Source organism: Microcebus murinus, chromosome 10 (genome assembly GCF_040939455.1).
Source record: "Microcebus murinus isolate Inina chromosome 10, M.murinus_Inina_mat1.0, whole genome shotgun sequence".
Taxonomy (NCBI): Eukaryota; Metazoa; Chordata; class Mammalia; order Primates; family Cheirogaleidae; genus Microcebus; species Microcebus murinus.
In genome coordinates, this window is record NC_134113.1 from 60,848,006 (window position 1) to 60,872,471 (window position 24,466).

The following is a 24,466-nucleotide window of genomic DNA, read 5'->3' on the forward strand; positions in this document are numbered from 1 at the left end:
CTCTCAGCACCACCCCTCTCTTTTCCACTACTTTCTGCATCTTTTCTCACCTGGTTCTGGAGTTCAAGGAATTTGAAGTCTCTGTGAGGCCTGAGAAGGTGGGGGAATTAAAAGCAAAACAAACTTGAAAGTTTGCGTCCTTATGAAATGAAGTTAGTTTGACTTCATGTTGATGTACCAGTTTCCACAGGGATAATATGTCATCTCAGACCCTAGCCCCAAGTCCACCTCTCTGAGGTTGTTTTATCTTTTGATTAACTATTTCCATTCTCTACTACTCTACCTTCCTTCCTCCCCATTCCACTGGCATTATTAGATAACTGAAATCACAGATAGTCACTGAAATCACAACAGCTCATCAAGAACTGGGTGTACTCTTCTAGACTACAGACCCTACCCCACCCAGCCTGTAGAGAAGGAGTCTTGAGAGACAGCATGCTTTGGAATTAAGGCAGAAAGCTCTGTGATTCTTTGGGTCTTTCTTTCCAGCTGATACTTGGAACTCTGCAGATAGCCAGGCTCAGCAGGGATCCTTGGAGTACTTATGATTAACCCCTGGCTGCCAAAGAGTTGTGCTATGCTTGGGCACGTGGACAGTCTGGGGAGAGATAGACAATCTTTTTTTTTTTTTTTTTTTGAGACAGAGTCTCACTTTGTTACCCAGGCTAGAGTGAGTGCCATGGCGTCAGCCTCGCTCACAGCAACCTCAATCTCCTGGGCTCAAGCAATCCTCCTGCCTCAGCCTCCCGAGTAGCTGGGACTACAGGCATGCGCCACCATGCCCGGCCAATTTTTTGTATATATATTTTTAGTTGGTCAATTAATTTCTTTCTATTTTTGGTAGAGACGGGGTCTCGCTCAGGCTGGTTTCGAACTCCTGACCTTGAGCAATCTGCCCGCCTTGGCCTCCCAAAGTGCCAGGATTACAGGCGTGAGCCACCGCGCCCGGCCAGAGATAGACAATCTTGCCCACGTTTGCCAGGGAATATCTTTGGTGGTTTTTTGGTATTTCAGAGCACATAGTGCTGATTAGGAGGAACTTCATGCTGTAGCAAGAAGACCCCTTACCTTCTCTAGGTGTTGTAGCTCTTTGAAGAAAAAAAACATGTCATAGACATTCAGGGATCTTTTGCTCATCTTATGGAATATTGGAGGGTAGGGAAAGATTCCTGCTGCTTTTTCTTGTACCTGAAGAGACTATTATAGGTAGATTTAAACACAAGTGTCTGATCAAGGGAGTGGGTAAATGTTTAGAACCCAAACACTTAATGTTGGGTTATGAGTGTTAGTTTGTGTGATATTTATTCTGTTTATAACCTTAAGAAATATGGGTTGGGAGAAGAGGAAATGGGGAGATGTAGGTCAGAGGATACAAGTAGCAAATACATAAGATGAACAAGTCTTTAGATCCAGTGTACAACATGAGGACCATAGATAATAAAATTGTACTGTATGTGAGACTTGTGCTAAATGAGTAGATCTTCTCTTGCCACACACAAAAAAAGGTATGTATGTGAGATGATAGAAATGTTAATTTGCTTCACTAGAGTAACCTTTTTACTATCTATATGTATCCTATAACATGTTGTATAGCTTAAATATACACAACAGAATTTACTTTAAAAAAGAAATACGTTTTTACCAATAGCCTCTTTAAAAAAAAAGAAAAAAAAAAAAAAAAGAAATACAGGTTCAGGCTGGGCGCGGTGGCTCACACCTGTGATCCTAGCACTCTGGGAGGCCAAGGAGGGCGGATTGCTTGAGATCAGGAGTTGGAAACCAGCCTGAGCAAGAGCGAGACCCCCGTCTCTACTATAAATAGAAAGAAATTAATTGGCCAACTAATATATATAGAAAAAATTAGCCAGGCATGGTGGTACATGCCTGTAGTCCCAGCTACTGGGGAGGCTGAGGCAGCAGGATCGATTGAGCCCAGGAGTTTGAGGTTGCTGTGAGCTAGGCTGACGCCATGGCACTCACTCTAGCCTGGGCAACAAAGCGAGACTCTGTCTCAAAAAAAAAAAAAGAAATACAGGTTCATACATATTTATTGGTTATCAATATATGTTTGTATATATACTTATAGCACTTTATCAAATATATATATTATACATATATATTAAAAGTAAAATATTTATATATTATATACATATTTATATATATTTGAAAGGGAAATATTTCATCTGTTTATTCCCTTCAAACCTTATATAGTATTGTATAAAAGTTTCATTCCTGATTTTTTTTCCCTCTAAGTCTCTTAGGTTACCCAGAACCCATTAAAATAAGGTAAAATGAATTCCCTAAATTAACTTTTTCCTATTAGGGGTTTCATGTATTAGAAGCTATCTAAAATCTTCCCTTTTCTTAGCTCTCCAATCCCTCTCCCCTCTCAGAGTATAGGAAACATTTAACTAGCTTCTAAATCTAACATAGGAGGGAACATATGGAGTTGAAGTCAAATCTCACATCTCTTTCTAATAACTTATAAGGTTTGGGAAACAATTTAGGAATCATTCGATAGGTTGGGGGATAGGAGAAGTAGACATATAATTACTAATGTATTTGTCAAGAATTTTCTGGGTTCTTACAAGTCAATATTATGACATCTAAGAATGTTGTATATGTGTATCACTTTGTGGCTATGTATGCAACTCCTGCAACTCTTCTGTGTGTGTGTGTGTATGTATGTATGTATGTGTGTGTGTGTATATATATACATAGAGAGAGAGAGACAGACAGACAGACAGAGTAATGTGAATGTTGGATTTTTAAACATTTAATTAATTTAATTTATTTTGAGACAGGGTCTTACTCTGTTGCCCAGGCTCAAGTGAAGTGATGTGATCATAGCTCACTGTAGACTCAAACTCTTGGGCTCAAGCAATCTTCCTGCCTCCGCTTCCTGAGTAGCTGAGACTATAGGCTCATGCTACCATGCTGGCTAATTTTTTTCCTTTTTTTCGTAGAGATGGGGTCTCACAATGTTGCCCGGGCAGGTCTCAAACTCCTGGGCTCAAGCAGTCCTTCTGCTTTGGCCTCCCAAAGTGTGGGATTATAGGAGTGAGCCACCACATCCAGCCCCTGTTGGGTGTATTTAAACTAAAGCATTACTATACTGCTTTTTCTCTTGTTATTGACAAGTAGGGTATAATGTGTTTCTTTCCCTGTTTTGGGAAGTGTTTTAGATGCATTTGCTTTAGTAATTTGTGAGTTCTTATACTCAGGGTTAAATTTTAAAAATAACTTTTATTAGTTTTTAGTATTAAATGTGAGACCTGTTCATTTTTAAAAATCAGGGCCAGGCATACCTGTAGTCCCAGCTACATATACATACACAGGAGGATCACTTAAGCCCAGGAGTTGGAGGTTGCAGTGAACTATGATGATGCCACTGCACTCCAGCCTGGGTGACTAAGTGAGACCCTGTCTCAAAAAACACAACATGGCCGGGCGCGGTGGCTCACGCCTGTAATCCTAGCTCTCTGGGAGGCCGAGGCGGGCGGATTGCTCGAGGTCAGGAGTTTGAAACCAGCCTGAGCAAGAGCGAGACCCCGTCTCTACTATAAATAGAAAGAAATTAATTGGCCAACTAATATATACAAAAAATTAGCCGGGCATGGTGGCGAATGCCTGTAGTCCCAGCTACTTGGGAGGCTGAGGCAGGAGGATTGCTTGAGCCCAGGAGTTTGAGGTTGCTGTGAGCGAGGCTGATGCCACGGCACTCACTCTAGCCTGGGCAACAAAGCGAGACTCTGTCTCAAAAAAAACACAAAAAAACACAACAACATAAAGAGATTTATAAAATAGGCCAGGCGTGGTGGCTCACGCCTGTCATCCTAGCACTCTGGGAGGCCAAGGCAGGAGGATTTGTCAAGGTCAGGAGTTTGAAACCAGCCTGAGCAAGAGCGAGACCCCATCTCTACTATAAATAGAAAGAAATTAATTGGCCAACTAAAATTATATAAAAAATTAGCCGGGCATGGTGGCGCATGCCTGTAGTCCCAGCTACTTGGGAGGCTGAGGCTGGAGAAGTGCTTGAGCCCAAGAGTTTGAGGTTGCTATGAGCTAGGCTGATGCCATGGCACTCTAACCCAGGCAACAAAGTGAGACTGTGTCTCAAAAACAAAAACAAAAAAAAGAGATTTATAAAATAAAGTCTTCCCTTCATGTCCTGTACATCCTTACTCAGATCCTACTCCTCAAGGAAAATAGCTGGTAACAGTTTGGTGTATATATACTTCCAGATTTTTTTCTATGCCAAGACAAAGTTTTAATTTTCACAGTGGCTTATTTGCCATTTCTATTAAGATCTCGGTTTCTTAAGTACAAGTCTATGTAATAAAGTTTTGGGACCTGTCCAAAACATTAAAAAAAAAAAAACAAAACTGAACAATCAAATTCTAAACTTCTGAAAAAGTACAAATTATATATTTCTGCTGGGCTGAGCACTGTGGCTCATACCTGTAATCCTAGCACTCTGGGAGGCTGAGGTGGGAAGATCGTTTGAGCTCAGGAGTTTGAGACCAGCCTAAACAAGAGTGAGACCCTGTCTCTATTAAAAATAGAAAGAAATTAGCTGGACAACTAAAAATATATAGAAAAAAATTAGCCAGACATGGTGGCACACACCTGTAGTCCCAGCTACTCGGGAGGCTGAGGCAGTAGGATCGCTTGAGCCCAGGTGTTTGAGGTTGCTGTGAACTAAGCTGATGCCACGGCACTCTAGCCCAGGCAACAGAGTAAGACTCTGTCTCAAAAAAAAAAAAAAAAAAAAGCTGAAGTAAAAAGACCAGTTTTAGGGGCTCAACACTTTCTTCATTGTTTGAAGGAGATGCCTCGGTAGAGAGATTTGAGTATAGGTGAGATTGAAAGAGGAAATGTTTGGGACTAAAGGAATTTCATACTCGTAAAGGGCCTAACCACGCCTTCCCTGACATCATCTCCCTGGCATGTGTTATTATAATTTAACTCCTCATAACATCAACAACAATTTCCTTTGGGCAAAAAGAAAAGGGACTGTGTTAACTTGGGATAATTTGCCTTCCCCAACATATTTTGCATAAATTAATATTTCTTCTTGATATTAATATATTGAAGACCAGTGTTAGGCAGGAGGCAGTGATCTAAGTAGGACTCATAGGTGGATATTGCCAGATTCTCCCTCTTTTGAGAAACTTGACTTACCTGACATTGTCAACAGTGTTTACTCAGGAGGGAGAAGAGAATGGGAAATAATACTATAAACACTTATGCCTCTGACTGGGAGAGAGAATTTTCTCTGTATTTACTACATTTACTTCTAGTTTCCATTAAATCAAATTTAATAGAACTGAGAACTCAGAACTTTTAGGTGTAACATCTGCCTGGGGCAGCTATTAGTTCTGTTATCAGTAATAAGTTAACTCAAATTGTTAAAGTTTAGTGAGAAGGTCTTTCCATTGATTCCTCCTTTCCATTTTTAGCACTACTATTCTAATTTTTATGCCCTCATTACTATTTTCACTATAGTAATAAACATCCTTAATGATCTCCTTGCTTCCTATTTCTCTATCCCCTACTCCTTGCCCCCAAGTAATTTTATACCTGCTGCCAGCAGAACAATCTTCCAACAACCCAATAGTCTAGTGCTTAGTATTTCCTGTATAAAATACTTTTTGTTGTTTTTAGAGACAGAGTCTCACTTTGTGGCTCAGGCTGGAGTACACTGGCACAATCATAGCTAGGATGACAGACATGAGCCACCATGTCCAGCCTCTCTGATCCTTTTGTTGTTGTGCCTTATTATTCAGCCTCTGATCCTTTTTGTTGTTGTTTACTTCTGGAACAGCCTTTCTTTCTGTTCATTTCTTTATTTCACTGATAGTCATTGAATAGCTCCAGTGTGCTAAGGTAGGATTGTGGCCCTTCAAGAACTCACAGTCAAAACTGTCTTTCAAAAAACCCTACCCATTGGGCCGGGCACGGTGGCTCTCGCCTGTAATCCTAACACTCTGGGAGGCCTAGGCGGGCGAATTGCTCGAGGTCAGGAGTTCGAAATCAGCCTGAGCAAGAGCAAGACCCTGTCTCTACTATAAATAGAAAGAAATTAATTGGCCAACTAATATATATAGAAAAAATTAGCCAGGTATGGTGGCATGTGCCTGTAGTCCCAGCTATTCGGGAGGCTGAGGCAGGAGGATTGCTTGAGCCCAGGAGTTTGAGGTTGCTGTGAGCTAGGTTGATACCACCGCACTCACTCTAGCCTGGGCAACAAAGTGAGACCCTGTCTCAAAAAAAAAACCCAAAAAAACAAACCCTACCCATCTATTTAAGTTCAGCCAAAATGTTACCTCTTATATAAAGCTTCTGCTAATCCTTCAACTTCTCAGCTCCAAAGGGGACTTTTTTTCCCTGAACCCTCATAATGTTTGTTTATTTGTTTGTTTGTTTGTTTCCAGACAGAGTCTTGCTGTGTTGCCCCAGTTGGAGTGCAATGGTGTTATCTTCACAGCTCACTGCAACCTCAAACTCCAGGGCTGGAGCAATACTCCTGCTTCAGCCTCCCCAGTAGCTGGAACTACAGGCATGTGCCACCACACCTGGCTAATTTTTCTTTCTTTTTTTTTTTTTTTAATAGAAATGGGATCTTGCTCTTGCTCAAACTGGTCTTGAACTCCTGGCCTCAAGCAATCCTCCCAGAGTGCTAGGATTACAGGCCTGGGCCACCATGCCTGGCCCCCTGTAATGTTTTATACTTTTTATATGGTCCCTATACAATTTTGGCATTGTATTAGAGTCATTTAGGTATTGTTTTATCTTTATTGCTAGAATGTAAGCTCTGTAAGGGTAGAGATAGTATTGTTCAGTTCATTATCCTCTGATATACCTAGTATAGCATTAAGCCTAACTCATAGATACTCAAAAAATATGCCCTATAATAATGTGGTTAAGCTAATGTTAGGTACTAAACCAAGGTTAAGCATTGTGTCCTAAACAAATCTGGAAATGTGCTGTTTGTTCTGAATTTAAATGTGGCTTTGCCACTTATTGGTTATGTGACCTAGTGTCAAATTTCTTAGGCTTTCTGACCTTGAGTTCTTAACCTGACAGTACTGTGTTTCCCCGAAAATAAGACAGAGTCTTATATTTATTTTTCCTCAAGAAAACACCCTAGGGCTTGTTTTCAGGGGATGTGTTATTTTTTTTTTACGTACGGTACAACAATCTACATTTATTCAAATATAGTTAAGTCGTCTTCTTCTGGAACATCATCATAACTCTCCAAACCCCGAATTCCATCCTGAATTTCTTGCGACTTATTTCCTTTAGAACCATTGGCCCCAATTTCTCATGTCAGCAATAGAGCTCTCATGGAGCAGATGAGAAGGGCTGCTCGTCGTCTTTACTGCTCCGCAATGAAATGCACGGGTTGTGCAGATTTGCTGCGTAGCCACGCCCATCACTAGGTCTTATTTTCGGGGTAGGGCTTATATTGCACAAATGCTTAGAAATCCTGCTAGGGCAGGATTTTATTTTATGGGTAGGTCTTATTTTCGGGGAAACATGGTACTGATCTACTTTATTGGATTATATTGAAGATCGATGAAATTTATAATCACATAGCATGTAAATTGACTGTTATTTCTCTTATCAAAAAAACCCCCTACCGTTTCCATGATGTCACTTCTTCCTCCAGCTTCTGTCCCATTTCTCTTCTTCCTTTTGCTGTAACGTATCTTGAAAGAGTTGTTTATTCAAGAATTATATATACTTGCTATCTTCAATATAATTTCCTTCCATTCTTTTTTCTTTTATTATCTTTAGAATATTATTTGATAATACAAAAGATTACACATAAACTATAATAATAAGAGAAACATCTGTGGAATCACCTTCCAACTCAAGTACTAGACAGGACTCGTTGCTTATAATTTGCATATACTTATGAATTTCTCTCCATCCTATCCCCTGCACTTCCTCTAGAGTTAACTAACCACTGTTCTAAATTTTGTATTTATCATTCTATTCCTTTTTAAAAACATAGTTTTAGTTTCCTGTGGAAGGAATGAAGCCAGCTTGCTTCTATGCTACCATTTTGGAAATCTCCCCCCAAAACATAGTTTAAAATCATGTTTAATTTGCCTGTTTGGGCTGGATGAGGTGCCTCAGGCCTATAATCCTACCACTCTGGGAGGCTGTGCAGGAAGATTGCCTGAGCTCAGGAGTTCGAGACCAGCCTGAGCAAGAGTGAGAACCCATCTCTACCAAAAATAGAAAAATTAGCTAAGTGTGGTGTTTGCCTGTAGTCCTAGCTACTCGGGAGGCTGAGGCAGGAGGATCGCTTGAGCCCAGGAGTTTGAGGTTGCAGTGAGCTAGGGTGACACTGTAGCAGTCTACTCAGGGCAACAAAATGAGACTCTATCTCAAAAAAAAAAACAACGAAAGAATAATAATAATTGCCTGTTTGCATTATTCTAAGTACTTTATATAAATATGTGTAGTTACAATATATAGTTACATAATTATATTTTACCTTATTTAATCCTTACAACAACTTCATTATTATTATTCCCATTTTATACATGAGAAAAAATGAGTTGCAGAGAGTTTAATAATCACAGTGCTAGTGAGTAACCCAGCTGGGATTTGAACCCGGTTAGTCTGGTTCTGAGCCAATGCTCTCAACCACTACCATATTGTCTTATTGTGGTACATAATCTTCTGTTTTTATTTTTACTAATACATTCAATATTACCTTTTCACAATTTATTTATGTTGCATGTAGATGTGGTTTATTTATTTTACAATGCTATATAATATTTCACTTTGTGAATATACTATAATTTATCCATTCTTCTGCCAGTGGGCTTTCAGATTGTTTTTAGGTTTTGTTTGTTTTTGTTATTCCTGACATTGCTGCTGTCAACATTGTCATATATGTGGTATACTTGTGCAAGAGTTTCTCTTGGATTTCTACCTAGGAGTGGGATTATAGTGCCATAAGGTACATGAATATTCAGCTTTGGGAGATAATGCTCAATTGCTTTCCAAAATCTTGTAACAAATTTGTTTCCACATCCTCTCTACTTTTTGACAATGTCAGACTTGTCTTATTCTTTCTTTTTTTTTTTTTTTTTTTTTTGAGACAGAGTCTCGCTTTGTTGCCCAGGCTAGAGTGAGTGCCCGTGGCGTCAGCCTAGCTCACAGCAACCTCAAACTCCTGGGCTCGAGCGATCCTTCTGCCTCAGCCTCCCGAGTAGCTGGGACTACAGGCATGCGCCACCATGCCCGGCTAATTTTTTATATATATATCAGTTGGCCAATTAATTTCTTCCTATTTATAGTAGAAACGGGGTCTCGCTCTTGCTCAGGCTGGTTTTGAACTCCTGACCTTGAGCAATCCGCCCGCCTCTGCCTCCCAAGAGCTAGGATTACAGGCGTGAGCCACCGCGCCCGGCCTTATTCTTTCTTAAATCCAATCTAATCAGGCTTTTCCTCCTACCACTCCCCCCAAAGAGCTCTTATGATAGTCTGCAATGAGTTTCATATTATTAAGTAAATGTTTTGTTCTTAGCTCATCAACACTTGACACAGTTGATTATTCCTTGGAAAACTTTCTTCGTTTGGCTTATGGAACACCATGCTGTCCTGGTTTTCCCCTCATATCTATGTCTTTCTTCTTCAGGCTCCTTTGCTGGTTTCTCCTCATTTTTCTGACCTCTCACCCTTGGAGTACTCCAGGATTCAGTCCTTGAGCCACTTTTCTGTCTAAATTTCTCTCTTCTTAATTTATCTAGTCTGATAGCTTTGAATATCACCCTTATGATGGCAACTCTCAAATTATATTTCCAACTTGGACTGCCTCCCACATTCCAGATTCATATCTCTACCATCACACTTGATATCTTCATTTAGATGTTTATTAGACATTCCAAACTTAACATGTTTAAAAGAAAACTCTTGCCTGCTCTCTTCCTGCCCTGCCAAAACTGTTCTTACTGTCTTCTCCATCTCAGTAAATGGCACTTCATACTTCCAGATGCTCAGGCCAAAAACCTTGACATTATCATTGGTTCTTTTTCTCCCCACAGCACCATATCTAATGGCATAATACTAGTACCTACTTTATTGTACTGTTAGTAATGAATGCCTGGCACATAGTAAATGATCATTAACATTAATAATTATAATAAAATTATCCATGGAAAACATGATTCCATTCTCTTTGTTCTTCATATGAGTAAGTTTACAGTTTCTTCCATCTTAAAACAAAACAAAACCTTGCTTTGATCCCATGTCTCCTGCCAGTTATTGCCCCATTTCTCTGATCCCTTTTATAATCATACTTTTTGAAAAAGTAGTCTGTATAGAGTGTCTGTTTCCTTATCTCTCACTCCTTTTCTTAGTAAGGTATTTCTTTTCAGTTGTGGCAGATATACATAACATAAAATTTACCATCTTAACCATTTAAGTGTACAGTTCAGTAGAGTTAAGTACATTTACATTGCTGTACAAGTCACCTGCAGAATTTTTTCATCTCATAAACCGAAACTCCATACCCATTAAACAACTCCCCATTCCCTTCTCCCTCCAGTCTCTGGCAACCACTGTTCTACTTTCTTTTTTTTTTTCTTCTTCTTCGAGACAGAGTCTCACTTTGTTGCCCAGGCTAGAGTTAGTGCCTAGCATCAGCCTAGCTCACAGCAACCTCAAACTCCTGGGCTCAAGCAATCCTCCTGCCTCAGCCTCCCGAGTAGCTGGGACTACAGGTATGTGCCACCATGCCCGGCTCATTTTTTCTATATGTATTAGTTGGCCAATTAATTTCTTTCTATTTATAGTAGAGATGGGGGTCTCGCTCTTGCTCAGGCTGGTTTCGAACTCCTGACCTTGAGCAATCCGCCCGCCTCTGCCTCCCAGAGTGCTAGGATTACAGGCGTGAGCCACGGCGTCTGGCCCAAAGTGGTATCTAGTTGTGATCTTGGATTTGCATTTCCCTGATGGCTCTCCATTAAAAGTTTACTGTCCAGGCCGGGCGCAGTGGCTCACGCCTGTAATCCTAGCACTCTGGGAGGCCGAGGCGGGCGGATTGCTCAAGGTCAGGAGTTCAAAACCAGCCTGAGCGAGACCCCGTCTCTACCATAAAAATAGAAAGAAATTAATTGGCCAACTAATATATATATATATATATATAAAAATCAGCCGGGCATGGTGGCTTGTGCCTGTAGTCCCAGCTACTCGGGAGGCTGAGGCAGGAGGATTGCTTGAGCCCAGGAGTTTGAGGTTGCTGTGAGCTAGGCTGATGCCACGGCACTCACTCTAGCCTAGGCAAGAAAGCGAGACTCTGTCTCAAAAAAAAAAAAAAAGTTTACTGTCCTACTCATCCTTTCAAGTTACAACCCAAATGTCTTCTTTAAGAAACTTTACCCTTAGGAATTAATTGTTTCTTTTTTCATGCTCTTATACCATTTTGATTAGGTCCCCATTAGCACACATATTCTGGTACTTTTCTAAATTGTAAGCTCTAATTTCTGAACTCCTTAATGACTCCTTGTGGGTGTCCATTTCAATGTATTATGAAATATTTCACTTACACACTTATTCATCTGTAAGTCCCACAGCATCAAGCAGTGCTTGCACATTGTTGGTATTCAAATATTATCGAATGACTGAAATAGTGCAAAGGGTCTCATGAGTAATTATTAGAGGGTATGTTACTTCTCAGAGAAAGTGGACTTTCTCTTTTTAGGACATATTATGACTTGGGGTCCCAGGAAATAATGTATTTTAGACAGAATGTCCAGGTATGTCTTAGAGACCATTGGCTCCAGTAATATGTCTTATAGATCATCCATATCCAGGTTATAATAAAAATGTTGATGTTAGCCTTGTTTTATACTCATGTAGGTGGAATGTCTGAAGTTATTTGAATTAGTGGCCATTTAGAAGAGGACTCAGAGTCGTGTTATTCCCCCTTATGATTCCAAGATTTAAGCATGGCCATCACATTTGGCCTAGATGCTTAGATTTCTGAGATGATATTAGATTTACCCTTAGAAATAAGGGATGATAGCATATTATCATGTAGCAAAGAAATAAAGTTATCCAGTAGAAGAATATGAGTAGAAGGTATGAATCTTCTTATGGAGATTTAATTTTGGAAATGAGTGGGAAACATTAATTGGTTTATAAACATGATCACATATACTTGAGAAGGCTAATGCTAGCTGCATTATTGAGGGTAATTTGGAGGTGCAGGAAACCTGAGGCAGTGAGACTACTTAGGAGATATTAGACATGAGGGAGTTCAGGAAAAGGTATAGACGTTACTTTAAGATTTTTAGAATTTGAGGTTATCTGCTTGGTAGGTGTATACATTGAATGCTTTTATTTTTTTTATTTGTATATTTTTATTACTATTTTTTTTTTCTTTTGCCACAGGGTAATCTGCTTCACCAGGATGTTGAATGCTTTTAGAGTAAACATTGGTTAATTCATTCATTTAGTAAACATTTAAGTACCTTAAAAAATGGAGGGGGAGGCCGGGCGCGGTGGCTCACGCCTGTAATCCTAGCACTCTGGAAGGCCAAGGCAGGCGGATTGCTCGAGGTCAGGAGTTCGAAACCAGCCTGAGCAAGAGTGAGACCCCATCTCTACTATAATAGAAAGAAATTAATTGGCCAACTAACACATATAGAAAAAATTAGCCGGGCATGGTGGCGTATGCCTGTAGTCCCAGCTACTCGGGAGGCTGAGGCAAGAGGATCGCTTGAGCCCAGGAGTTTGAGGTTGCTGTGAGTTAGGCTGACGCCAGGGCACTCACTCTAGCCTGGGCAATGAAGCGAGACTCTGTCTCAAAAAAAAAAAAGGAGGGGGGACTAGCTGAGTGCATTGACACTCAATGTGTAGCTCCAGCTACTCAGGAGGCTGAGGCAGGAGGATCGCTACATACCAGGAGTTCAAGGCTGTAGTACTTTATGATGGCACCTCTGAATAAGCCACTGCACTCCAGCCTGGGCAACATCACAAGACACTCTCTTAAAAAGCAAAATAAAAATAAAAGAAAGACTATGCAGGGAAGGCATAAAAAAGTAGTGTGATGAAGAGCCTTGAAGTTTGATTTATTAACTAGAAGCTAATGTATTGCCTCAGAAAGGTAGGCATGTAACAGAGGTATTAATGTTTTTAGAAAGTTCCAATGTTTTGCTAATTTTTTGGGAAAGACGGAATTTCAGCTGTGATCTCTGAAGGTGGGAAGTGGTCTCAAGAATAGGATTCTTTTGCCTTTGGATCTGCCAGTGAAACCTAAATGGTTAGTTACCCAATTGGTTACCAGAATAGGAAACTTTGATCATTCAAATTCAAAGCAGGATGCTAGGGAATAGCAGACTTAAGAGTTGGTTGGATGACTGGAATCTAGCATATAAAGGCGTATGAGGACACCAGTGTGAGAACTTTGCTATTTCCCAGAAGAGCAAACAGCCACATGTAAAAGCAAGAGAGAAGCAGAGAGAGGAGGGATAAATGAGATAATAGATGTAAAATACCTAGCATGGTATTTGGCATATAACAAGTGCCAAATATCAGTTATAGTTTTTCTTTTCTTTTCTTTTCTTTTCTTTTCTTTTCTTTTCTTTTCTTTTCTTTTCTTTTCTTTCTTTTTTGAGATAGGGTCTCTGTCACTTGGGCTAGAATACAGTGGCATTATCATAGCTCACAGCAACCTCAAACTCCTGAGCTTAAACAATCTTCCTGCCTCAGCTTCCTGGGTAGCTGGGACTACAGATTTATGGCTAATTATTTTCTTTTCTATAGAGATGAGGTCTCTTTGTGTTGCTCAGGTAGGTCTTGAACTCCTGGGCTCAAGTGGTCCTTCGGCCTCAGCCTCCTAAAGTGCTGGGATTATAGGCGTGAGCCACAACATCAGCAGTATTCTTTTTAAATTAGGAGACTTTTTGTAAAGTGGAATCCTTTTTTTTTTTTTTTTTTTTAATAAGAATTCTCTCTCTTTTTGGGGGGTGGGGAGTCCAGACTGAGATTAAATTAAAGAAGTTCTTTTAAATTAGAATAAACGACAAAATTCTCATTTTCCAGTTATAGATAATTTGCCCATATTGAGCTGTCATATGTCTGCAGAGGCTTGATGTTTCCCCTAGCAGCTCTAAGGATACAGCAGAACTTTGAAGAGATGCTTTTGTGGAAAGGACATTAAAAGATTTGGGTCTGGCCAGGTGCAGTGCTTCATGTCTATAATCCTAGCACTCTCGGAGGCCGAGACGGGAGGATTGCTTGAGCTCAGGAGACCACCCTGAGTAAGATTGAGACCCCATCTCTACTCAAAAAAGAAAAATTAGCTGGGTATTTGTGGCGCATGCCTGTAGTCCCAGCTACCTGAGAGGCTAAGGCAAGAGGATTGCTTGAGCCCAGGATTGGAGGTTGCAGTGAGCTATGAGGATGCCACTGCACTCTAGCCTGAGCAATAGAGCGAGACCCTGTCTCTAAAACAACAACAACAAAAAACTGGGGACTTTGAGGCAGGCAGCAAAGTCCCCAGATATCTGCTCTGCAAGCTGGTCCTGAACATTTTTTTTTTTTATTTATCTACATGTAACTGTTGACATCCTGAACATCTTAAGGACTATGTGTCTCTGACTCCCTTAGAAAGTTACTTTTGTCTAGTTTATAATAGTTCCTTCTGTTTTGTTGTTTAATCGTCCAGGCCTGAGACCTTCAAGATGTATTATTATTATTTATTATTATTTTTTTTTGAGACAGAGTCTCACTTTGTTGCCCAGGCTAGAGTGAGTGCCATGGTATCAGCCTAGCTCACAGCAACCTCAAACTCCTGGGCTCAAGAGATCCTACTGCCTCAGCCTCCCGAGTAGCTGGGACTACAGGCATGCGCCACCATGCCTGGCTAATTTTTTCTATATATATTAGTTGGCCAATTAATTTCTTTCTATTTATAGTAGAGACAGGTCTTGCTCTTGCTCAGGTTGGTTTTGAACTCCTGAATTCAAACGATCCACCTGCCTCGGCCTCCCAGAGAGCTAGGATTACAGGCGTGAGCCACCTTGCCTGGCCTAAGATGTATTATTAAAGAGACTTTAATCCCGTTAAGATTGACAGTGTGGTATTTAAAGGATGGACAGAGAATTATGCTATAAGATACCCCATAAAAATCTCCAAGGATCATAGGATCCAAGCTATTTAATGCAAAAGCACATCACTGTAGTCCCCTCTCATATTAAACGTTACTTTTCTCTTTTAGCTTTTAGGTAGCTGTTGAGAACTGATACCTACAGATTAGAAGATCAAGCTTAAAGTCAACTTTAGTGTCACTGATACATATCCTGGCCATTCTGAACTATATTTAAGGTTAAAAATGAAGGAAGAACAGCTCCCTTGGTAGTTCACATTGTCAGTGATTGAACAGAGCTAAGGGGGCAGTGGTTATTTATTCATCAATAAATATTTAATACCTGGTATGTGCTAGTCATTATGAATACAGGATTTCAAGAATACAGTTTTTTGCCTTCATGCGGTCTACAGTCAGCAAAAACACTCTGGGACTGCTCCCTTCTGATCAGAAGGAGGTAAATTCTTTAGCCTTCTTGCTCTATACTCAGCATAGCCTACCTAAAGGCCTTCATCCCTTCATCAATTTGGATATAAATGTATTTTATGATATTCTCTTGTTAAACAATTAGAACTTCCTCAGCTAAGTAGATATAAAGAAGGAATCCATTATAAGCTATAGGAGAAACAATAGCTTGTTTTTATTTTTTCCTCCTCCTGTAAGAATATTTTGGTTCCCTGTATGCTCATACATACTACCCCTTTCTCTCTTACATATGTAGATATTTAGATTATTATTTTACAGGGTCTTTGTCTCCAAATAGTTTGTTTTGGGAAGCTGGATAAGTTTTTACTTAGGGGTTTTCTCAACTTTTTTTTTCTTGGTTTCTCTTACCCTTCAAAGTGAATATTTTTCTACCATTTTTGTTTGGTGTGAAAGTTATGCACCAATTTCAGAAGGTGCTCGAAAATAGCAAGAGATAAAAGTCTTTTTCTTAGCTATGTCTTCTAGGAATTTTTCTGGGTTTGCAACAAGTTTACTATTGACTGAGTCATATTTTTAGATTATAGCTAGGACCTTGGTATTAAAACCAAGATGATAACCATGGTAGCAAACCAACAGATTTCTTTTTTAATTTATTTCTTTCGCTTATAGCCCTTAAATGTTTTTGTTTGAATAGTCCTGGAATCATTGATACTTTCTTTTAGAAATATTCTTTCACATTGGGAAAAGGGATAGATAAACTCTAGCTGAGGCAGGTGGTCTCCTCATCTGCCAGTGCTTGGCACATAAGATGGTGCTACTAGAGTTGCTTTTATTATCATTGTTGCTGTTGGCATCATTGTAATCATCATCATCACCCCCAGACCTAGAATCTCATGTTCAGGAGAAGCAGCTTGTTTTTCTTAGCTAAGGATCAATAATAGTAAACTCTTTAGAGATGAGGAAGAGCCTATCTTATTGAATGATCTCCAGCAATGACCTCCTTATTCAGAACTCAGGAACCATGATTACAATATAGTCACAATCTTCTTTTTTTTTTTTTTTTTTTTTTTTTTTTTTTTTTTTTTTTTGAGACAGAGTCTCGCTTTGTTGCCCAGGCTAGAGTGAGTGCCATGGCGTCAGCCTAGCTCACAGCAACCTCAAACTCCTGGGCTCGAGTGATCCTTCTGCCTCAGCCTCCCGGGTAGCTGGGACTACAGGCATGCGCCACCATGCCCGGCTAATTTTTTATATATATATCAGTTGGCCAATTAATTTCTTTCTATTTATAGTAGAGACAGGGTCTCGCTCTTGCTCAGGCTGGTTTCGAACTCCTGACCTAGAGCAATCCGCCCGCCTCGGCCTCCCAAGAGCTAGGATTACAGGCGTGAGCCACAGCGCCCGGCCTTTTTTTTTTTTTTTTTTTTTGAGACAGAGTCATGCTTTGTTGCCCAGGCTAGAGTGAGAGCCGTGGCATCAGCCTAGCTCAGAGCAACCTGAAACTCCTGGGCTCAAGCGCTCCTTCTGCCTCAGCTTCCCAAGTAGCTAGGACTACAGGCATGCACCACCATGCCCGGCTAATTTTTTCTATATATATTAGTTAGGCCGGGTGCTGTGGCTCACGCCTGTAATCCTAGCACTCTGGGAGGCCGAGGCGGGCAGATTGCTCAAGATCAGGAGTTAGAAAGCAGCCTGAGCAAGAGCAAGACCCCGTCTCTACTATAAATAGAAAGAAATTAATTGGCCAACTAATATACATAGAAAAAATTAGCCGGGCATGGTGGCGCATGCCTGTAGTCCCAGCTCCTCGGGAGGCTGAGGCAGGGGGATCACTTGAGCCCAGGAGTTTGAGGTTGCTGTGAGCTAGGCTGATGCCACGGCACTCACTCTAGCCTGGGTAACAAAGTGAGACTCTGTCTCAAAAAAAATGAGCCGGGCATGGTGGCGCATGCCTATAGTCCCAGCTACTTGGGAGACTGAGGCAGGAGGATTGCTTGAACCCAGGAGTTTGAGGTTGCTGTGACCTAGGCTGACGCACGGCACTCACTCTAGCCTGGGCAACAAAGCATGACTCTGTCTCAAAAAAAAAAAAAATAATATATATATAATATATATATATATTATATATATATATTAGTTGGCCAATTAATTTCTTTCTATTTATAGTAGAGACGGGGTCTCACTCTTGCTCAGGCTGGTTTCGAACTCCTGACCTCGAGCAATCTGCCCTCCTGGGCCTCCCAGAGTGCTAGGATTACAGGCCTGAGCCACCATGCCCGGCCCACAATCTTCTTGACTGTACTTTATTTTATTTTATTTATTTGTTTATTTTTGAGACAGAGTCTCACTTTGTTTTTTTTTTTTTTGAGACAGAGTCTCGCTTTGTTGCCCAGGCTAGAGTGAGTGCCGTGGCGTCAGCCTAGCTTACAGCAACCTCAAACTCCTGGGCTCGAGTGATCCTTCTGCCTCAGCCTCCCGGGTAGCTGGGACTACAGGCATGCGCCACCATGCCCGGCTAATTTTTTATATATATATCAGTTGGCCAATTAATTTCTTTCTATTTATAGTAGAGACGGGGTCTCGCTCTTGCTCAGGCTGGTTTCGAACTCCTGACCTTGAGCAATCCGCCCGCCTTGAGCAATCCGCCCGCCTCGGCCTCCCAAGAGCTAGGATTACAGGCGTGAGCCACAGTGCCCGGCCCAGAGTCTCACTTTGTTACCCAGGCTAGAGTGAGTGCCGTGGCATCAACCTAGCTCACAGCAACCTCAAACTCCTGGGCTCAAGAAATCCTTCTGCCTCAGCCTCCTGAGTAGCTGGGACTACAGGCATGCGCCACCATGCCTGGCTAATTTTTTCTATATATGTATTAGTTGGCCAATTAATTTCTTTCTATTTATAGTAGAGACAGGGTCTCGCTCTTGCTCAGGCTGGTTCGAACTCCTGACCTCAAGCGATTCACCCGCCTCGGCCTCCCAGAGTGCTAGGATTACAGGCGTGAGCCACCGCTCCCGGCCTCAAAGTGATTCTTAAAGTAAATACTTCTATTTCTAGCACTGGAAGTATGATGTTCAGGTTTTTTGTTGTTGTTTGTTTTTTTGTAACAGCATGACCACTGTTATATGTCTGTGATGTTAAGGTTTATTTGCCTTATTTTGTACTGTCATTTGAAAATTGTTTAAAAACATGCACATGCCTCATGCATTACTCTGCCCTTCTTGACTATATCATGTGACTGTCATCATCATCACAGAAGAATAATACATATTTTTCTGGTATGTGAGTGTTCTATATGTTCTGGTATGTGGGTGTTCACTATGTTCCTAGTGAAAGTGCTAGCAAAGAGAGGGAGACAGGGACAGGAAATATACAGGGTGTAACAAGAGCTATAGCCAGACATGGTGACATGCACCTGTAGTCCCAGGTACTCAGGAAGCTGAAGTGAGAGGAGGATAACTTGAGCCCAGGAGTTTGAGACCAGCCTGGGCAATATAGCAAGACCCTATCTCTGAAAAATAAAGGCCAGGCATGATGGCTCACACCCGTAATCCTAGTACTCTGGGAGGCTGAGGCGGGAGGATTGCTCAAGGTCAGGAGTTTGAAACCAGGCTAATCAAGAGTGTGACCCTGTCTCTATTAAAAATAGAAAGAAATTAATTGGCCAACTAAAAGTATAGAAAAAAATTATACTTGTGCCAGGCGTGGTGGCACATGCCTGTAATCCCAGCTACTTGGGAGGCTGAGGCAGAAGGATCACTTGAGCCCAGGAGTTTGAGGTTGCTGTGAGCTAGGCTGACGCCACAGCACTGTAGCCTGGTAACAGAGTGAGACTCTGTCTCAAAAAAAGAAAGGAAAGAAAGAAAGAAAGAAAGAAAGAGAGAGAGAGAGAAACAGAGCTACAAAAGGATCATGAGTTTTTAGGTATCTCAAGAATGTGGTATTAAATTTCTTTTCTTCTCTGCTAAAATATAGAGCTAAGGAGCAAACTGTGTGTATATAAGTGGGTGGGTGCACATTTGTGATTATATATAGTGACGAAGATAGAGGACTACCTGCTTTTACATATTTTAGTCTAACCAAAGATTTTTATTTTAAAGTTTGCTAAGGGTCAGAGGTATGAAATACAAGAAGCACATTTCACATTAAGATTCTTTGGGGGAGGCTGGGTGTGGTGGCTCAACCCTGTGATCCTAGTACTCTGGGAGGCTGAAATGGGCAGATCACTTGAGGTCAGGAGTTCGAAACCAGCCTGAGTGAGACCCCGTCACTACCAAAAATAGGAAGAAATTAATCGACCAACTAAAAATATATATACAAAGAGTTAGGAGCCGGGCGTGGTGGCTCACACCTGTAATCCTAGCACTCTGGGAGGCTGAGGCGGGTGGATTGCTCGAGGTCAGGAGTTCGAAACCAGCCTGAGCAAGAGCGAGACCCCGTCTCTATTATAAATAGAAAGAAATTAATTGGCCAACTAATATATAGAAAAAAAAAAAATCAGCCGGGCATGGTGGCGCATGCCTGTAGTCCCAGCTACTCGGGAGGCTGAGGCAGCAGGATCGCTTGAGCCCAGGAGATTGAGGTTGCTGTGAGCTAGGCTGACGCCACGGCACTCACTCTAGCCTGGGCAACAAAGTGAGACACTGTCTCAAAAAAAAAAAAAAGAGTTAGCCAGGCATGGGGACACATACCTGTAGTCCCAGCTACTCAGGAGGCTGAGGCAGCAGGATTGCTTGAGCCCAGGAGATTGAGGTTGCTGTGAGCTAGGCTGATGCCACGGCACTCACTCTAGCCTGGGCAACAAAGTGAGACTCTGTTTCAAAAAATAAATTAATTAAAAAAAAAGATTCTTTGGGGGAAAGTATTCCCCTCTTTGATATTCATATTTCCCTTTTTCTTTCTTCTTCTGTTATTGTCTCAAGTGATCCTCCCACCTCAGCCTCCTGAGTATCTGGTGCTATAGGTGAGCACCACTGTCCCTGGCACATTTTCTTTCTTTCTTCCTTTCTTTCCTTTCTTTTTTTTTTTTTTTTTTTTTTTTTGAGACAGAGTCTCACTCTGTTGCCCGGGCTAGTGCAGCCTAGCTCACAGCAACCTCAAACTCCTGGGCTCAAGCTATCCTTCTGCCTTAGCCTCCTAAGAAGCTGGGACTACAGGCATGTGCCACCATGCCCAGCTAATTTTTTCTGTATATTTTTAGTTGGCCAATTAATTTCTTTCTATTTTCAGTAGAGACGGGGTCTTGATCTTGCTCAGGCCGGTCTCTAACTCCTGACCTTGAGCGATTCTCCTGCCTCAGCCTCCCAGAGTGCTAGGAATACAGGCATGAGCCACTTCACCTGGCCTCACATTTTCTTTTTTTATATCCTTATTCTATAAGTTTTTTCTATTTTTAAATTTTTTTACTTTAAAAGATTTTTGTTTAAAAACTGAGACACAAACCCATACATTAGCCTAGGTCTACACAGGGTCAGGATCATCAATATCACTGTTTTCCACCTCTATATCCTGTCTTCTTTCCACTTCTATCTCTTGTCCCACTGAGAGGTCTTCAGGAGCAGCAGTAACATGCATGGAGCTGTCATCTCCTATGATAACAGTACCTTCTTCTGGAATACTTCCTGAAGGACCTGCCTGATGCTGTTTTACAGTTAACTTTTTTTTTTATAATAAGTTCGAAAGGAGTACAGTCTAAAATAATGATAAAAAGTATAGTATAGTAAATACATAAACTAGCAATATCATTGTTTATTGTGATCAAGTATTATGCACTATACATAATTGTATTGCTATATTTTCATATGACTGGCAGCTCGGTAGGTTCATTTACACCAGCATTACCACAAAGCATGTGTGTTTTGCTGTGATGTTAAGACGGTTGTAATGAAGTCACTAAGTGATAGGAGTTTTTTAGCTCCATTATAATCTTATGGGACCACCATCATATGTGAGTCCATTGTTAACTGAAACATTGTTATGCAGTGTGTGACTGTAATCCCAAATAGGTTTATACTATAAAGTGCTTTAAGCCAAGAGAGAACTAGAATATGAGTGTGATCTAGTAAAATGCACTATATTATAATTATACAAATTTGGATAGAGTATTATGAGTTGAATATAAATGTAAACACTAAAAGCATGATTAGAGCATGAAGATATAAAATATGCCATGAAGGAATGGATCAGTGTTTCAGCCAGGCTAGTCTTTTGTCTCTAACAGAAGTACCTAGAAAATGTAACCGGTGGTAAGATGATGTCTAGTCCTAAAAAAAAAAAAAAAAAAAGAAAATGTAACCGAATCTAGTTGGTTGCCTGTCCTAGTATCACTTGTGAAAGATTAGAGAAGTTTTGTCCTAAATCCTGGATTTCCTTGACTGTAATGTATCTAGTACCTGTATTCATTCATTTACATTTTTAAAAATGTAAGGATAATTTTTGGCTAAATCTTTATTGTGGTAATAATTTTCATTTTTACTACCTAATGTGGTAATTAATGTTTCCTTTTATTGTCCAAGTTTACAAGCTCCTGCAAACATTTTACAATTCTCATATTCTACAGTTTTGTGAATAATATATGCTCAGCTTATTTATACCCTTTGAGATTTGATAAATTTTTATTATTTCTTCTTCATCATTTTGAAGTAGAACCTAGATTTTATTAGTCTTGTCTCATTACACAGTTTACTTCAGAGACAGACATTAATGGTGTTCTGAAACATCTGTATGATAAAAACATTCTATTATAATATGAAGTACCTTATTTTCAGAGCCTTTAACAGGCTTATTTGGCCTCTCTTTATTCCTGAAAGTTAGGTGGGACAGTTATATATTTTCTCATTCTATGGCAAAGGAAAGGGAATTTCTGGGTTTTTTTGTTTCTGTTTTTTGAGTTTTTTAGAGACAGGATCTTGCTCAGGCTGAAGTGCAGGAATGCAGTGGCAATCATAGTTCACTGTAACCTCAAACTCCTGGACTCAAGTGATCCTCTCACCTCAGCCTCCCGAGTAGCTGGGACTACAGGAATTAGCCACTGTGCCTGGCTAATTTAAAAAAATTTTTTGTAGAGACAGGGTCTTGCTACATTGCCTAGTCTTTTTTTTTTTTTTTTTTTTTTTTGAGACAGAGTCTCACTTTGTTGCCCAGGCTAGAGTGAGTGCCGTGGCATCATCCTAGCTCACAGCAACCTCAAACTCCTGAGCTCAAGCAATCCTCCTGCCTCAGCCTCCCGAGTAGCTGGGACTACAGGCATGCGCCACCATGCCCGGCTAATTTTTTCTATATATTTTTAGTTGGCCAATTAATTTCTTTCTATTTATAGTAGAGACGGGTCTCACTCTTGCTCAGGCTGGTTTCAAACTCTTGACCTCGAGCAATCCACCCGCCTCGGCCTCCCAGAGTGCTAGGATTACAGGCGTGAGCCACCAGGCCCGGCCCATTGCCTAGTCTTGAACTCATGGCCTCAAGCGATCCTCCTGCCTGGGCCTCCTGAAGTGCTGAGATTACAGATGTGAGACACTGTGCCTGGCCTCATTTTTTAATTTTTTAAGTTTAATTCTCCTATTGAGTTCATTACTGTTAAAGTTTGGAGTTATTTTTTCCAGAGTGGCCAAGATCTTCCTCATTCTTTAGTGTCTAAATGTATAATCCTTCTTACCTTTTCCTCATGTCTCCCTGCAGCCATATGTGTCATTGGCTCAGCAGATGGCACCACCTAGTTCAAGCAGCAGTACCCCTAATAGCAGCAATGGAAGCAGTGGAAATGACCAGCTGAGCAAAACCAACCTATATATCCGAGGATTGCAACCAGGCACTACTGACCAGGACCTTGTCAAACTGTGTCAACCGTAAGTTGGGATACATGTAGGCAGGCTTCCAGGAACAGTACAGATTTGGTGATAACTGGCTTGTTTCCAGGTATTCTTATCCTAAAATGCAATAGTATTTTGCTCCCACCCTGTTGTCACAAGGTTCTTCAGCAGCTCCTCTTAAAAAAAGAATTCTAGGCCTGGCGAGGTGGCTCACACCTCTAATCCCAGCACTATGGGAGGCCGAGGCGGGCGGATTGCTTGAGGTCAGGAGTTCGAAACCAGCCTGAGCAAGAGCGAGACCCCATCTCTACTATAAATAGAAAGAAATTAATTGGCCAATGAATACATATATAGAAAAAATTAGCTGGGCATGGTGGCGCATGCCTGTAGTCCCAGCTACTTGGGAGGCTGAGGCAGGAGGCTCGCTTGAGCCCAGGAGTTTGAGGTTGCTGTGAGCGAGGCTGACGCCACGGTACTCACTCTAGCCTGCTACTAATATATAAAACCTTTATGTGTTTCTCTGAGGAAATCAGGCATGAGGCTTGCCTTTGAACCTGATATCCAACTATTTTTAGCACCTCCCCCAAACTGATAGTCTTAGTGGAAAGATTGCTATCCTTACATCTTTTTTTTTTTTTTTTTCCCTGAGACAGGGTCTCTTTCTGTTGCCCGGGCTAGAGTGCAGTAGTGTGATCATAGCTTACTGCAGCATCAGACTCCTGGTCTCAAGTAATCCTCCTTCTACCTCCTACTACCACCACACCTGGCTAATTAAAACATTTTTTTTTTTGTAGGTGGGGGTCTCGCTATGGTGCCTATACTGTTCTCAAACTCCTGACCTCGAGCAATCCTCCTGCCTTAGCCTCCCAAAGTGATGGGATTACAGGTGTGAACCACTGCTCCTGGCCTATCCTTACGCCTTGAATAGAAATGTTCAATATCTCTATCTATAGATATTAATTAGAAAGCAATTAGAGCTGGCAATGAGGAAAGAAGAGATTGGGACTAGCCAGTCAAATTAAACACTCCGAAGAGTTTCTGCTGCTGGAGATAATCCTTGTGAATAGAGGAGCCCTCAAATTTGTGGATAAAGAAGAAGGTAGAGAGAGAAGCTGTCAACTCT

General features: G+C 41.0%; 1 protein-coding gene across 2 annotated transcripts in view; it reads left to right on the forward strand.

Moving 5' to 3' along the window:
- RBMS2 (RNA binding motif single stranded interacting protein 2) overlaps positions 1–24,466 on the forward strand; it is a 61,212-nt gene that overhangs the window by 2,311 nt on the left and 34,435 nt on the right. For both annotated transcript variants that reach the window (XM_012754123.3, XM_012754066.3), the window contains exon 2: positions 23,213–23,379. In XM_012754123.3, the coding sequence (XP_012609577.1) occupies positions 23,213–23,379 (167 nt within the window). The remainder of the gene's footprint in view (positions 1–23,212; positions 23,380–24,466) is intronic.